Genomic DNA, 16,525 nt, shown 5'->3' on the forward strand with positions numbered 1-16,525 from the left:
CCGAACCCTGCTGTGACCAAAGCTTTAGATTCACATCCTCCTATTTCCTTCTGCTTCCCTACCTGGAGTCGCCCCAGGACCGCTCGCCCTAAAACAACCTCAAAGAGCAGCTGAGGAATGAATACAGACCTCCAGATATACCTGAATTGTTCAACACTACACCTCAGGCTCTTGTGTATTTGTTTGTGAAACGCAGAAATGGGGAAAAACTAATGAATAATAGTTGAGTTATGGAGGTTCTGCTCGGCAAAGAAAAGCTGTTTGCGGTAATCGTGCAGCTCTCATGGCTCTCTCTCTCTTTCTCTCTCTCTCGCAGAATTTTTAACATTTATAACATCATTTCTTCAAGGTTTCAACACAGTGGTGAATAGAGAGATCAGTTCAGTTCATAAAAGCAAAAATGCGTTTGTGATTGCAAAATTTTGGACAGTAGTGTAGTGTAACAAAACTGGATCAGGAGCAGAATTCATCCATGTGTGTAACATGCCATCTGGTTAATCCTTTTTTTTAATAATTTGGGCTATATTGAAGTTCTAGCAGGACTTTAGGGTTTATCGGTGCTCACTTTAGATCAATAAGTGCTATCGTTCATCCACATGCATCTACTTACCTCAAACACAGGTATCACATGAATTGCATGACGCTTAGAAACAAAAATACACGATACGACAAAAATGGCAAATTCTGGATTTTCTCTATTCAAGTTAATTAAAATGGATCGCCTGGATCTAGAAAACATGTTTCTTAATGTACCAGCCTGGGTTTTGGCCTTAAAGGAACCAAAATATACAATTAGCCTGTTTTTTACTCAACCTCAAACAGTCCTAAGTCTATATGACTGTTTTCTTTTAGTGGATCACAATCAAAGTTATTTTGAATAATCGTCCTGAATAGAGACCCAGTTTTTGAAGCTCCAAAAAGCCAAACATTTTTGATCAGTCATAAAAGTAATACATACTCCAGGGTTACATGTCCAGGGATACGGACAGAAAACAATACATTTGTCATCCTGTGACCTCGAGAACCAATCGTTGAGAACATTGCTGTTTCACAGCGCTAAGAATCTGAAGCTTTGAATCTCTTTGGTTGTTGCGTGTCTACTACTAGTAATAATTCAGTGGTTGAGTTAAAGGTCAACTCTCATGATGCGATTATGGCTTTGTTTGGTAAGTCTGTCTGTCTCTCTCTCTCTCTCTCTCTCTCTCTCTCTCTCTCTCTCTCTCTCTCTCTCTCTCTCTCTCTCTCTCTCGCTCTCTCAAAGTTCTGGTTGTGTAATTACCATATGAGGCTTTACAAAAAGTCAATTAAAAGAGCATCAAGTCCCTCAGCCATAAAGCACATTACCAATGGCTAATTAAACCTACACTGTTCGATTCGGATTTACTTTCTCAAGTTGTTCAATAGAGCATCTCTTTCATCTTTATTCCACATTACTGTTTATTTTTCGAATTAATAATCTCTCCTTAAAGGTGGAACATTAACCATTCGCAAGTGTGTGCCCTACTGGAGGCTCATTTACAGTGAAGGTGTCTGACGTCTGATAATTGCATCTTTCCTTCACAACCTCCACAGCTGCTTTCAGCCGATCTGAGAGAAACCCGTAAATAAGACACACACACGTCATGTCACAGCTTTAAACAGTTCCTCTTCCTCTTCGGATGATAATGAGATCTGGATTTAACAGCACCAGAGGTTTACCAACTTCTGTTCTCATTGACGTATGAATCCTTCCTGACACAGAGCTGATGGAGACGTTCAGACAACTGATTTACTTATGCGTTGACTTTTGTAAAGGAGCCATTTTAAATATGATTACCGGAGTGTTTTGGTTTATTTTCTCACTGCTCAAAATGAGAAACGGTTCGATTTGAATACACTTGTCTGTCACCTCTGTGAGGTTGTATGTAGTTTCTGTGACAGGATTGTGTCACCCCGGTGTTTTGTGTCAGAACATAGTGTTTGGATCTTGACACCTCTGTTTGCTTTTCGTTCCCGGTGTTGGGATCTGAACACCTGTGCTCCTTGTCTTGTGTCTGTATGAGCGCATCTGTCAGCCTTTCATCTTGTGGTGTCTTTGGAGTATGATGTCTGGATTTCTCCACTTGTTGGTTTGCCCTGTGGTTTAAGTTCTGGCACCTATGTTCCAAGCCAAATTGCTTCTTTGAGCACATGGACTTTTTTAGAATCTCTGTGCAACGCACTTCTGTGTTAGTGTCATGCCTCAGCCCCATTAACTAACTATTATTAGTTAATCAGCCCCATTTGTCCTCTTCATTCATGCGAATACATTTTTTCTGTGACACAAAGGGCACTAGTTTTGTAGGATTACTCGACTGATAAAGTTTACTGTGTACACTATTTACTGCAGATTTTTTTTTTCATTGACCTCTGACCTTCCTCGCTGTGTGCAGATCTGCTGGCAGTTCCCAAGCATCCGTATGCAGCCATGGAGAACTGGGGTCTGAGTGTGTTTGTGGAGCAGAAGATCTTGTTGGATCCTGACGTCTCTTCCTTCTCCTATCAGATGGAGCTCACCATGGTGGTGGTGCATGAGATCTGCCATCAGGTAAAAATACACACATAATAACCATACTCAGAGCAATAAATTCTGATGTGTAGTTACACATTGTTTTAAAGTCATGATTAGATCAGATGGGGTCACTTTTCTCATCTCTGTCATGAACTGCTCACCCTCAAGTTGTTTGGTTAAACACAAAGAAAGATATTTAGATGAATGTTTGCAACCGAGATTCCCGGGGCACCGTTGACTACCATAGTAGAAAGAATTATTGTATTTGGGGTTTTTTTTTATTCTGTTGAACACAAAAGAAAATATTTAGGAAAATTTAGGAAAACAAACTGTTCTGGAGCACCTTTGACAACCCTTTTAATGGTAGTCAATGGTGACCCAGAAATCTCAGTTGCTAACATTATTCCAAATATCTTTCTCTTCACCGTAAAACCTAATAGTGAAATTCACTAAATGTAAATAAGGTCATTTTACTTCATGTTAAAAAAAAAGTTTAGTTCACCTAATAAAAATGTTTTGTTAACCTAATAGCTGAATATTAAGTAGAAAACTATAAGTTTTTAGAATTGATATGGTACAGTATGTTAACTCCATTGATTTAAGTTACAGCAATTCATTTTATTAAGTACCTTACACTCAGAAATTAAGTTAATTCATCATGACTAGTTGAGGGCGATTTCCAGTTCCCAGCATGCTTTGCGTAGGACTGCATTTTGAAATTTAGAATTAAAAATTAAAGATAAAGACTTGTTTATTCATTTATCTTTGAGATTTACATGTACATGTGTTTAGGCTGTGAGAGGTTAAACTATGCCCATGACGTGTAAAAGGCCTGTCACTCTGATTTGTTTGAAATGATTCGATTGTTCCAGATTATTAGACACAGATCAAGCAAGTAGTCAGGACTCCATGTGTTTTTACTCTAACAGGATGGTCAACAAATGGACTTCAACCCCACACATTCATCATCTGCATAAATTGTAAAGGAACCATTGGATAACTGTCCATGCATGCAGTTTGCTCATTTTTCACCAGCTTTTGTTTGCAACCCCATGTTGCTGAAAAGCTTGAATTTGAGCGTCTTTTGTTATGGTGGATTATGTATGAGCTTGTTGGAGATGTTGCGAAATTGCAGCTCTGCATTGTGTTCTTAGGTGCTGTTGTTGCTTTGATACGGAGCTCAATGAGTGAAACAGATAAGCAGCCCACCAACACAGTTTTTCTCACTCTTTCTATTTGTATTGCTTTCTCTTTTGTATGGAAGAAAAATCACCAGCTCTCCCATTCCTACGTCTGCAACAGATAATACAGCTCTGTGTGAGCTACCATCAGCATTACACAGTAAAACGCTTTCACAGGGAGCCATAAAATCATCATATTGTTTGAGACGCAGTAATAAGGTGCATCTTTTATGCTGCAATTTCTGAGGACAATTCAGATCATGCTGTTCGCAGCATACAAAACCTCTGTTTTATGATCAAAAAATAATTGAAAGGAGGGAACGGTATATAATATATATACAGAAACCTGAAAATGTGCAGAGCTGTACTGCGGTATGTCTAGTGTTTACACATCAGACATGCACAGCTGTGATCATTATAAGCAGTTTGTTTGTAGTTATTATTTGGCTTTTGTGAATATCTTAAAGCTTGATCGGTGAAGCTTTGTGCTGCACACTGTTGATCAGAATATCTGATTGATTGGCTCCTTCATTGAGAATGCATTAGATCAGCACTCATCCAGGTCTTATTATACTGTATATTAAAAAGTCTGCCTTTAAACCAATAATCATGTTTGTACCTGCAGAGAATTGATAAGTGCAGGGGTGTCGGTTACTCTGTGGTGTTATTGTAAAGGTTTATTCATCATTCTCTCTGGGGCATTAGTCCCACTCTCTCTCCAGAGGCACTACCTCCCATTCTCTCCCTTTTGCATGATTTTAATATCATGTAACTGTAGACCAAGGTTATTTTAGTTTACTAAAATTAAAACTTTGAAAATGTTCCTGTTCATTGAAATCAAATACAATATTGACCTAAAATTTTTCGGTAAAACTTAACGCAAGGAAAGATCGAAATGTTGCCAAATATACTAGAGTCAGTTTAAAGCAGTAAAATTATAATAATAAACAAAAACTAAACCTATATAGCAACATTAAAAATAAACCAATAAATTATAAAATGACAAAAGCGTACCAAAATTGCTAAAACTTTAACTAAAATTAACACAAAAACTAAAAATCTAATAATAAAAGCTTATATGAAATATTAATAAAACTAAAATCAAAACCATAATAACTAAAAACTAAATTTGCCCCCAGTCATTGATGTAGTTAAAATGTCACACTCACTCAATAACAATTATTTTCTCATTTCAGATTCTCTGAATAAAATGATCGGGCGGCATCTGCCGCCATCTGAAAAGTCCTTCATATGCAGTTTTTCAGCCAGTAATGTGAGGCTAATGTTGAGTTTATGTTCTCACAGATTGTCTTGCGAGACATCTGAGCTCTCTCTGTGTGAGGTTTTACTTTTAAGTAATCTCAAATATGTGGCATAAAAAATGTAGTTATGAGTTAGACAGTGAATATGAGGATTAATAAAGTGTGTCTCAGTGGAGAGGAGAGGAGTCTAGTCTAAATCACTCATGTCTGGTTCATTTATAAAGATAGAAATGAGTCAATGATTGAATCGATGCTTTTCATTTATAACAAAGGGGTTTTAAATTCTCTTTTTGGAGGTTTGGGGCAGTCCAATTCAAGTTCTGTAGAGTTTGTTGAGGTTTGCAAATCTGTAGCAGTAATCAAAATTATTGATCTATCTGTACATCCGTCTTTATCAATGCACTTTTGGTGCAATGTGGGTTTTGTCTTATCTTCGAATAATACTTGGAAAAGCTTTAGTGTTATTGTAGCTCCAATCCTAACACGTGTGCATGAACTCAAATGCATCTGCGGGGCTACTTTTAGATCTGAGGATTTCAGACTGTGGCAAATCCCTGTATACCCCACAGTCACATACTTTACGCAGCAGACAGACCTCATCTGAACCTTCTTCTTTAATGTCAGCAAATTACATGTAAACATTTTATAGTCATTTATGTTCACGACTGTTTGGTGGAGGGCTTCATGTTGTTGTTGTTTTTACAGTTGTGAGACATGTCAGTTTCCATCTCCTTAAAGGAACAGTTCACCTAAACATGACAATTCTTTCATCATTTACCTCAAGTTGTTCAAAATCTGTATACATTTCTTTGTTCGGATGAACACAGAAAAAGATATTTGGAAGAATGCGTGTAACCAAACAGTTCTTGGCCACCATTGATTACCATAGTAGGAAAAATGGCTTCATAAATTCCTTTGCTCTGTTGAACACAAAAGAAGAGATTTTGAAGAATGTAGGAAAGCAAACAGTTCTGCGGCACTTTTGACTACCATTGGAATTTTTTCTACTATGGTGGCCAAGAACTGTTTGGCTACAAGCATTCTTCCAAATATTGTTCTCTGTGTTCATCAGAACAAAGAAATGTATACAGATTTGGAACAACTCGAGGGTGAGTAAATGATGACAGATTTTTCATTTTTGGGTGACCTGTACCTTTAAAACAATTCTCAACTGCTTTGGAAAGTTGTATAACTTGTAATAGTTCACCTAAAAGAACTAAAACTTTGTTGACCAATTCTTAGTTAAGCTTTGCAAGATGTATATGAGTTCATTGAACACCAAGATGTGTATGTCTTTAGCTGAACACAAAGATTTGTCCCACGTTATCCTTGTGTCACCGTATTCATTTCGGTACTAACATGCTTTTGAAGACATTTACTATCCCACTGGAGTCATCTGGATTACGTTTACTTTTTTGGTGTGGTTAAATGCGAACTGAAGTGCATGTAAATTGCCTTAATGTTTCTGAATAACGTATGACTATTCCATTAGACTGTTTGAGAGCCTCATGTTGCTTTCGGATGAAAGAGTGCTGACTGCTACAGAGATCCAGCTCCCAATAGAACTGAATTTGTTTCAAAATACCCATAACCCTGCTTAACCCACTGTCATCTGCACACAATGGCAGGAGTCCAAGAGTTTGGACACTTATTCGCTTCCAGATGGGGCGTTCCATAATCGAAAACCTTTTCCCTCCGGTTCTGACTGTTCATTTTACAGTGTCCTTGGCAGAGTGCCGGGGTATGAACACTGTGTGAAATAAGAAAAATGTTCTGTAATTTCACAGCTAAAGGTAATTGATTGTTTGGTCTTCTATTAATCATACTTTAGAAGCTCTGCCTGCTTCTCTATGTTCTGTGAAGCCTTTTGTGAGCAATTTTTCTTATTTGGAGAAAAGTACAGTTTTTGTAAGATGTCTGTACTTCTGCTTTACGGGGTGCCAATAATTTGTCATATCTCAAATATGTTACATTTTAGTACAGATGTAGTCCATCTTGTCATACCCGACACGGTGCAAATAGTAATATAGTTTACTGGGTAGCTTTACATTATTGTCATTGTCAAACAGGCAAATGTGTCGTGATTCTACCTCATCATGTCATGTCTATCTTGGTTATGGGACAGAATCACGGCAGGATCCCTTGTTATGTGTGGAGAGAGTCTTTTTGACCCTTTCGGTCTTCGATACTCTCTCCGGTCTTTGTCTGTGTTCCCGCCCTTTTGTATCCCTCGTTATTGCTTGTTGATTAGTTCATGTCTCACACCTGTTCCCTCTTGATTTCCTCCCCTTTATATAGTCCTCATGTTTCATTGTCCTGTGCTCTGTCATTGTATCTGTACTATGTTCGGTCCGTGTTCTGTATGTTTCCAGTTGCCTTGTGTTCAGTGTGCCACCTGTGCGTTCTGCCGTTTGTGCCTCAGTGCCAGTTTTGCTGTTCCGTGTCTAGTCCAGTAAGTGTTGAGTTTAGTTCATGTCTAGTGTTTAGTTAGTTTTTGCTCTGTGCTAGTGTTTATCCTTGTTCCTGTTTTTACCCCATTGTGGGTCTTTGTTTTGTGTTTATTGTTTAAATAAAGTCTTTTTGTTTAACCCCTTAATTCACTGCCTGCCTGCGCTTGGGTTCTTCCACCACCACGATTCGTGACACAAATGTTGTAAAATTGTTCAGTTGGTCTGCTTTTAATTTACTAAGACACATGTATTGTGCATTCTTTCCTTGATTTTGCCAGTCCACAAAACATTATATCTCTATAATGGTCACTCGTGTTCTCTGTTGGTGATTGATTGTTCATGTGTTCTCTTGTCTAGTGGTTTGGAGATCTAGTAACACCAGTTTGGTGGGAGGACGTTTGGCTGAAGGAGGGATTTGCTCATTTCTTTGAGTACATTGGGACTGACTTCCTCTTTCCAAAGTGGAACATGGTAAGATGTTTTGCATGTTTCTAGTCATTTAAATTGCCACTGTGATTCATTAATAAGGTTTCATGAATTATCCACTGAATGGAAAATGTAATAAAATGGTCAACTAGAGTTTTACTTTGTCTGAAAAAAATCTCACTGGTGCTTTGTAGATGCACAAAAGTGGAAGTAAAGTAAAATCACAAAAATGACAACATTAATACAAGAAGTTAAACAAGAAATTACCTCTGTAATGTTTAATCATTCTGTCAATAGAGCATTAGCAAAATAAACATTAATGTGACCCCCCTGTTGAAAAAAACAGCATGTGCTGGGTTAGGTATGTTTTGATGCTGGTTTGTGCTGGTTTAAGCTGGTCACGTGCTGGTTTAGGATCATGCACATCGCATAAAGCTGGCCATGTGCTGGTTCCTCACCAGCTTAAACCAGCTCAGGACTAGCTTAAACCAGCACATGACCATCTTAAACCAGCTAAGGACCAGCACATGACCATCTTAAATCAGGACCTGACCAGCTTAAACCAGCACAAACCAGCGTCAAAACATACCTAACCCAGCATATGCTGGTTTTTTCAACAGGGCCTGGACCACAAAACCAGTCTTAAGGTGCACGGGAACATTTTTAGTAAAAGCCAAAAATACATTGTTTGGGTCAAAATAATCAATTTTTCTTTTATTACAAAAATCATTCAGATATTAAGTAAAGACCATGTTCCATGAGGATTTTTTGTAAATGTTCTACCGTAAAAATATTAAAACTTTCTTTTTGTGAGTAATATGCTATGCTAAGGACTTCATTTGGACAACTTTCAAGGCGATTTTCTCAATGTTTCGATTTTTTGCGCCTTCAGATTCCATATTTTCAAATAGTTGTATCTCGGCCATATTGTCCTGTCCTAACAAACCACACATCAATGGAAAGCTTATATATTCAGCTTTCAGATGATGTGAAAATGTCAAAAAATTGACCCCTAAGTTTTCTGGATAAGATACGGTTTTAAAGAGCAAATTGGTTTTAAGCAGAGTTGTAGGTTGACTTCATGTAAAGAAAGAAAGAAATCTTTTAATGGTGATCTCTGTTGGTGCATCTAGCTTCATTACAATAGCAGACTGCACACGGTAACAGCATATGTTATGATAAATGATCTTATCTTTATTTCTAACAGCTCAGTGTCTACTTATCGCTTATATTTTCAGTAAAATCCACCTTTGAGTATGTTATGAAATGATTCAATGACAAACAGTTCTCGGTCTACAGCCGCTTTTGTTTAAGCGTAATGGTGCTAGCTATTAGCATAATGCTATTCTTCTTGAGTGGCCTGTAATGCAGCTGTGTTGAAGAGTGATACACTCAAAGCTCTGCTGATAAAATTGAATAAGTATGTAAATTATCCGCAGCAAATCACGACACCGTTCTCCGATGCTTTTTACTGTTGGAGTCATGCTTATTGAATTATGTTTGTGTCTTGTGCTTGTGAACACCAGTCAGTAACTAAGTGAGCTATTGTGAGCTTCAGCAGCATGTAAATTATGTTGGACCTGTGGTCATGACTTAAATACATCCTATAGAAGACAGCAGTGTACACTAAGGACCATGTGCTTTGATAATGGCAGTCGTTCAGTGACGTCAAAGGGATACTTCACCCAAAAATAAAAATTCTGTCATTTACTCACCTTTGAGTTGTTCCAAATCTGTATAAATGTATTTGTTCTGATGAACACAGAGGAAGATATATGGAAGAATGCTTATAACCAAACAGTTCTGGACTCCATCGACTACCATAGTAGGAAAAATTACTTGACAATTTATATTGTTCTGTTGGACACAAAAGATGATATTTTGAAGAATGTAGGCCAGCAAAACATTTATGGGGCACTTTTGACTACCATTGCAATTTCTACTACTACTATGGTAGTCAATGGGGTCCAAGAACTGTTTGGTTACAAGAATTCGTCCAAATATCTTTTTCTGCGTTCAACCAAACAAAGAAATTTATACAGATTTGGAACAACTAGAGAGTGAGCAATTCATGACAGAATTTTCATTTTTGGCTGACCGATCCCTTTAACCTTTAACACTGCTATTTGGGGGATTTCCACCTGGATTTGAAAGTGAAGTGAAAAATTTGTCAGGTATGGTGACCCATACCCAAAATGTGACCTCTGCATTTAACCCATCCATAGAGTAGTGAACGCGTACACCCGGAGCTGTGGGCAGCTATCACTGTAGCGCCCGGGGAGCAAGTAGGGGTAAAGGTGCCTTGCTCAAGTCGTTGAGCAAGTCGTTACCCGTCGGCCCTTAGAATCGACCCGGCAACCTTCTGGTCACGAGTCCGACGCTCTAACCATTAGGCCATGACTGCCCAAATTGAAAAGCGGAATCCAATTTACTAAAGAATTCTTGCCAGTTATGCAAGTAAAAAAATATTTTTAATTAGATTTAAACATTAATAAAGTTCCTCAAAATTCATTGCTCATATACTATACGCTTCTACACAATCTCACAGGACTTCAGAACTATTTTACGAGGTGGCTAATTCGTATAAATTTGTACGATGTTATTCATACGTTTTAGTACGGTTTTACTTTTGCTTAGGTATAGTGGCTTTAGGGGAGGGGCTTCAGTGTTGCTTTTTTCTAACAATCATACGTTTTTGTACAATTTACATCGTACGAATTCAGGCGAATTAGCCATCTCCTAAAATATGTACAAATGCACATGCGATCGGGTTGGTATGCTCACATACACATGCACACATCGACCGTCCCGTTCCATCCGTCTCAGTATTTTTATATTTCCTGCGCCAAGTAGGGATGGGCGATATTATATCGTTTGCGATATACCGATAGAAATTCCCCACACGATAGGAATTAGTCTTCCCGCGATATAAACGATAAATTCTAGTTGATGACGTATTTCTTTGTGAGACCCATTCACAGCTCATATGTGAAGTGAAAACAGGTAAATTATAGCGGAGGGCGGACGTGAAGCTGAGAAAGAGTTTGCACTAAAAGACGAGCTCTAAATCTCGTTTAGGTTGGCACTGTAGATGCATCCGAGTTAATGTTTAGTTTCACTTTCGTTTTATTTAATTCGTTTAAGTATTCGTTGATAGTCATAATACGTTACACCACAACATTTAGTTTGGCTAAAAGTATTTATTTAAACATTCGTTAGATGTTATGCGCGCGTGCGCAAATTGTTTAATACGATTTCTTGCCTGTTATATACAGGATGAACGGAGCGTCCCGTGCGCAGCTCGCGCCCACATGTGCTTTCATAGCGACAGCACGCACAGCACTGCTGCCTGTTCACATACAGTACAATGCGAGTTTGTATTACGTTATTTTAAATACGTTTATGAGCGTATAAAAGCATGGATTATTTAATTAGATTTCTTTTATCCGCATTTTTTTGTTCTCTTTCTGTAGTGCGAGTCATAGACAGATTCAGTGTATGTTGCTGTGAGAAGAGAAGGTTCACACAGTTCAAGAGAGAGTGATTGACAGCGTGATGCGATCGATCGTTTCCACCCAACAATAGAATATATACAGTTTTAGGTATGACATGATGTGTTTATTGAGCTTTAGTTCATTTAACTTATCTTTACTACAACCTTTTGAAGTTGGATCTCACTATTATATTTTATATTTACAAAAATACTGTAGGTATATTTTAGGAGCTGTTTGATTTGGGGTAAGTTTTACTTTTTGATAATATTAGTTTTTCTGAGGGTCTAGACTACATGCAGCTACTATCACTTGACGCAAAAAACAGTGGTGGATGGCGTTATGGATATATCGTCATTTTTATCGTTATCACAACAAATACCAGGATTATCGTGATAGAGTTTTAGGGCCATATCGCCCATCCCTAGCGCCAAGCCACCTTGGTCATGGGGCATCAGCCAAGCAGAGAACATAATTTAGAAACGTCATTTCAGAGAGCGATTTCACATCTAATGACCTCTGATAGAACCACTTCAGCAGCTGCTGATGGGACTATAATCATTTTCCTAGCACAATATGGATATTTCACACTTGAGCAGGTAGTCTAAACTGGGACTGGAATATGATATGGAAAGCTGTTTAAGAGGTCATTAAAATAGGTTACAGGTCCTTCAGCCGCTCATGACATCTGAACTGCTTCCTCTTTGTCATGTTCATCATGTTCTCCTCACATCTGGTTACCATGGAGAGAGGCTGGATACCCATCAGGCATTGCTCCAAGGCTACTGATCAGTTTAGTACTGTGGCATTTTTAGGGAACGTTGACAGGAAGTGATGCTATTATGATGATGATAAGCAGGTCTAAGTATCATTGGATGTAAACACCTTGTTGAGTGCACATATAGAGCAGATGGAGACTCTTCTCGTGCATTTGATTCATGCATTTGAGAGTCCACATTATGTGACTCGCATAAAATCAACTCTACCTCACCAGCTGTTGGATAGCTCCCTCTCACTTTCTGTCTGTTTCACATTCTCTGTCACACTGTATTCACAAACAGCACATTTTCGGTTCATTTTAATAAAAGCTTTGTTTGTATGTGTTGAATTTGTATCTAATTCAATGCAGCAAAACAAAAAAGTGACATTCCATGCAAATTCCATGAAAAGTTTTTACCAAAGGTTTGCACAAAAGTTTTTTTAAGATTCTTTTTTATTTTTAGTGCATGATTTCTCATATTCAAGCTAGTGCCGCTTTCAGAATTGTCACATCCATAACGGTACATATTCCTCATAAATAGGCACATCGAAATTAAAATATAGAAACTATTACTTGTTCTATGAAGAGTCATCTCTTCTCTATTTGTTGGGTATTATTGCTTCTGGTTTGTGCATTTTAATTCACAGTAATCCTACAAAGTATGTCGTCTCTCAAAAATTGTGTCCTTTCTTGTCACATCTGTAACGCTTGTTTATTTATCGTTTTTAAACGAGTAAACTTAAAAAAAAAAAAAAAAAAAACAGTAACAGTAAACTGTAAACTGTTATTAAACTGATATCTTTCTGATGTTTAGAGTCTAATAAAACAATATAAACAGATGTTTCAATATTTTGGTAACATACTCTTGAGCGTTCATACTGTTCTGTATGTCACATCCATAACGCAAAATGTCACATCCATAACACACATTTATTTCCCTTTTAAAAATCAAAAACTTGTGCATAGACTGATTTTTTTATGTTTAGACTCTATTAACAAGGGTTTAGTACAATATAAACGGATGGTTCAGTATATTGGTAACACATACATTCTCTGAGCGTTTATCACATCCATAACGCAAAATGTCACATCCATAACACAGGTTTATTTACCTTTTTAAAATAAATAAATATTGTGCATAGACTGATTTTTTTATGTTTAGACTGTATTAACAAGGGTTTAGTACGATATAGTTTATCACATCCATAATGCAAAATGTCACATCCATAATGCTGGATTTGCCCACATATTAACCTGTGAGAATAATTGAGTCTGGTTTATAAAGTAACCGTCCGTCAGGAAACGGAATAAGATGCGTCACAAAGTGTTCTCTTTTACAAGACCCGATCAGCATTAGATATCTAAAACTTAAATGATCATTAAAGCTTAACAAATGAGGTCATTGATTTTAAAAAGTTGTTACTTCCTCCAAAATGCTTTTTCTGATATTAAATATGAATGGAGAATTATTTTAACAGTTCATTAAGCAATGCGAGTTTCATTTTTATGTGATGTATCTACAAGTTATTGTACCTTAGATGTAATACCATCGTAAGGCACGTCACCCTTCATTAGCTGATGCCATTAGTAACAGAAAGAGGATGGATGTCAAGAAAGAGCTAATTTATTTCAGTGCCATCCAAGAGAAACTTTCTTCTGGAAGTAAAACAAAAAGCCACCCAACAACCACAGATCAATTTTAGTATGTTTACTCTCAGATCTCTGTTATTGATTTATAAGCACTTCTCTCTTTTATCATACTTTTAATGGTCTAGTGTATTTCTCGTGTAATTTCATTAACCTGCTTTTATCAGAACTTCAGAATGTGAGATGACGGTAAAAATGAGTAATCAGGTTTCACTTTGTATTGTTGTTCAAACCGTAGAATATTAAAATGGGATGTTAAAACGGGTTCAGACAAATGCTGCTACTTTGAGTGAAATCATGTTTTTATGTGTACTGTAAATAATGTTTTTACTTTGTTTACTACAGGTTTAGTAACATAAAATGGTTTTGAATAACATTTATTTTTGGATTCGTTTTTTTGTTTAAGACGAAGTGCCTGGATTAAAATATGCTGCTCTGTTGGATAAATGTCTTCAATAGGATTTTTAATCAAGCAAAGCTTTAATGAGCGTGAATAGTTCATAATGGCTCTAAGTATAAAGGTGTAATAAAGAATTTTAAGAATCAAATCCAAACTTATAACACACGATTGTTTTCCAGCTGTCTCACGTCTGTACATAACACCATATCAAGTAATAAAATCTTAATGTAGTTTTTATTTAAACTGTCATTGTGAATGTGATCAGTCAACACAGAGATTTTGCTGGTGGGCCCATTATGAAGATGTTCTGAATATGAACCTGCAGTGTAATGCTTTCATTTATAATTCATATGATTCATATTCAATTTCTCATTTACTGTAACTGGCAGACACAATTTGCAGAATGATATGCTTTTGCGGTGTTGTATAAATGTTATGCTAATTTTAGTTTTGCTAACCTGATATCTTTAGTTATTCTACATTTTAGTTGGATGAATACCACAATCATGTACAATGGGTTGAGATGTCGTCACGCTTTTGCTTCTTTGCCGGGGGAGATAACATATTTACGAAACGCGCTCAGTTTGTCCGTTTAGGGGTACTGTAGAAACAACATGGCGAATTCCATGTAAGGAAACCCGCGGTGTACGTAGATAGAAATAGCTCATTCTAAGGTCATAAAAACAAAACACTTCGTTATGTAAGGTCTTTATACACCTCTGAAGACATAGTTATGCAAAGGTTGCGCTAGACTTTTTTAATTGTCCGTCATTTTGACAGACAGGCTCGTAAAAAATCTGTCATAATCTATTATTACCCGTCGTGCTAATTAGCATGTTCTTGACGTCATCACGCTGTACTTGCGTTTACTCTCAGAACTTTCTGTATTTTAATACAACTGAATGCCCAATAAAGCCGTTGTTGATTAATTAATTTATATATATATATACATATATATATGTTCATACTTCATATGTCTAGTCAGTAACAATGACAGGTTTGGAATGTGCTGCTTCTGCCTCTCACTGAACAGAGAAGATGCCGACTCATGCGGAGAGAGACATTTTTCCACTATACTCATGTATTGGAGTAAATATTTACACACACATGCACGTCTCTGTTCGCTCATTTCTCTCACAAGGCAGCATTGAACGTTCATAATATAATTTTGCATAACATTGTGGCCCTGCTGCGAATATACTATAAACCCTTTAGTGTTCATCAGCAGTTGTGTGAATTTTATGTTTTTTTAAACATTTATAATTTTATTTCAAGGAAATATCTCAGTTGTTTTACTTTTACTAAATATAGCCAATAAACGGTTTTAGAAGAGAGCTTAAGTTACTGTTTGTTAAGCTATAAAAATAAAATCCAACTGCAACTCTCCTTCTCTCATCCACAGGAGAAACAGAGATTTCTGACTGATGTTCTACATGAGGTGATGTTATTGGATGGTTTGGCTAATTCTCATCCGATCTCTCAAGAAGTGTTTGAAGCCACAGACATCGACAGGGTGTTTGACTGGATTGCATATAAAAAGGTATAAGCACCTCTTTCAATCTGATGTAGCATCTTACATTTGTTTATTTATTTGTTTGTTTATTTTAGTGTAGTCAAACGTTGTTTGTGGAGTCTACGATAGTTCCGTAGACATTGCTCAGTTCCTTCATTCAGTCTAGAGATTTTTGCCCGTGTCATCAGTCCGGCACTGGTTTGCTTACAAGTGTTATGAACTCTGTCAGTGTTGTTATCCGGACATTCAGCAGTCTTGCATCACCTCCTCCCACTGTAAACACACTGAAATATCATAACACTTCACAAGCTACTGTAACAGGAAAGGACATCACATATAGTTTAAGGGGTGGAATGTTAAGAGATGGGGATATTTAATTGGAAACTGTCTTTCATCTTTTTATTCTTTCTTTCTTTTCTTTTTTTACAGTGCGAAAATATTCATCAGTTTATATAAAAATATAGGTCGTATATAAGTGACTTGTTAAAGCTCCAGAAAGCACACACATGCATATGGTATTATTAAAGCAAGTCAAAGTTAAAAGTAAAACAAGCCCATTCGAGTGCTAAATGCAACTTTCCAGATGGAGTACGATTTAAGCTGTACTGATAACATTATGTTGCTTTTTACCGTAGAAAGGTTTTTTGACTTGCGTTTCAAAAATTGCATTATACAATACACGCAATACTGCACACAATACATTTTTTGTTTTTACAAAATAAGATGAATTCATATGAAAATATTTCAAACCCCCAAAAAAGTAAGGTGCTATTAGTTAACATTAGTAAATGCATTAGCTAACATTAGATAACGATGAACAATTTAGTTTTCAGCATTTATTAATCCTTGTTAATGTTAGTTCATG

The 16,525-nt window shown here is 36.9% G+C and overlaps 1 protein-coding gene across 1 annotated transcript in view; it reads left to right on the forward strand.

The window, feature by feature from the left end:
* LOC130547662 (thyrotropin-releasing hormone-degrading ectoenzyme-like) overlaps positions 1 to 16,525 on the forward strand; it is a 125,769-nt gene that overhangs the window by 43,540 nt on the left and 65,704 nt on the right. Inside the window, exons 5-7 of the mRNA XM_057323801.1 lie at positions 2,412 to 2,566; positions 7,781 to 7,894; positions 15,550 to 15,687. Coding sequence (XP_057179784.1) covers positions 2,412 to 2,566; positions 7,781 to 7,894; positions 15,550 to 15,687 — 407 coding nt within the window. The remainder of the gene's footprint in view (positions 1 to 2,411; positions 2,567 to 7,780; positions 7,895 to 15,549; positions 15,688 to 16,525) is intronic.

This window comes from Triplophysa rosa, linkage group LG24, assembly GCF_024868665.1.
Source record: "Triplophysa rosa linkage group LG24, Trosa_1v2, whole genome shotgun sequence".
In the NCBI taxonomy this organism is placed as follows: domain Eukaryota; kingdom Metazoa; phylum Chordata; class Actinopteri; order Cypriniformes; family Nemacheilidae; genus Triplophysa; species Triplophysa rosa.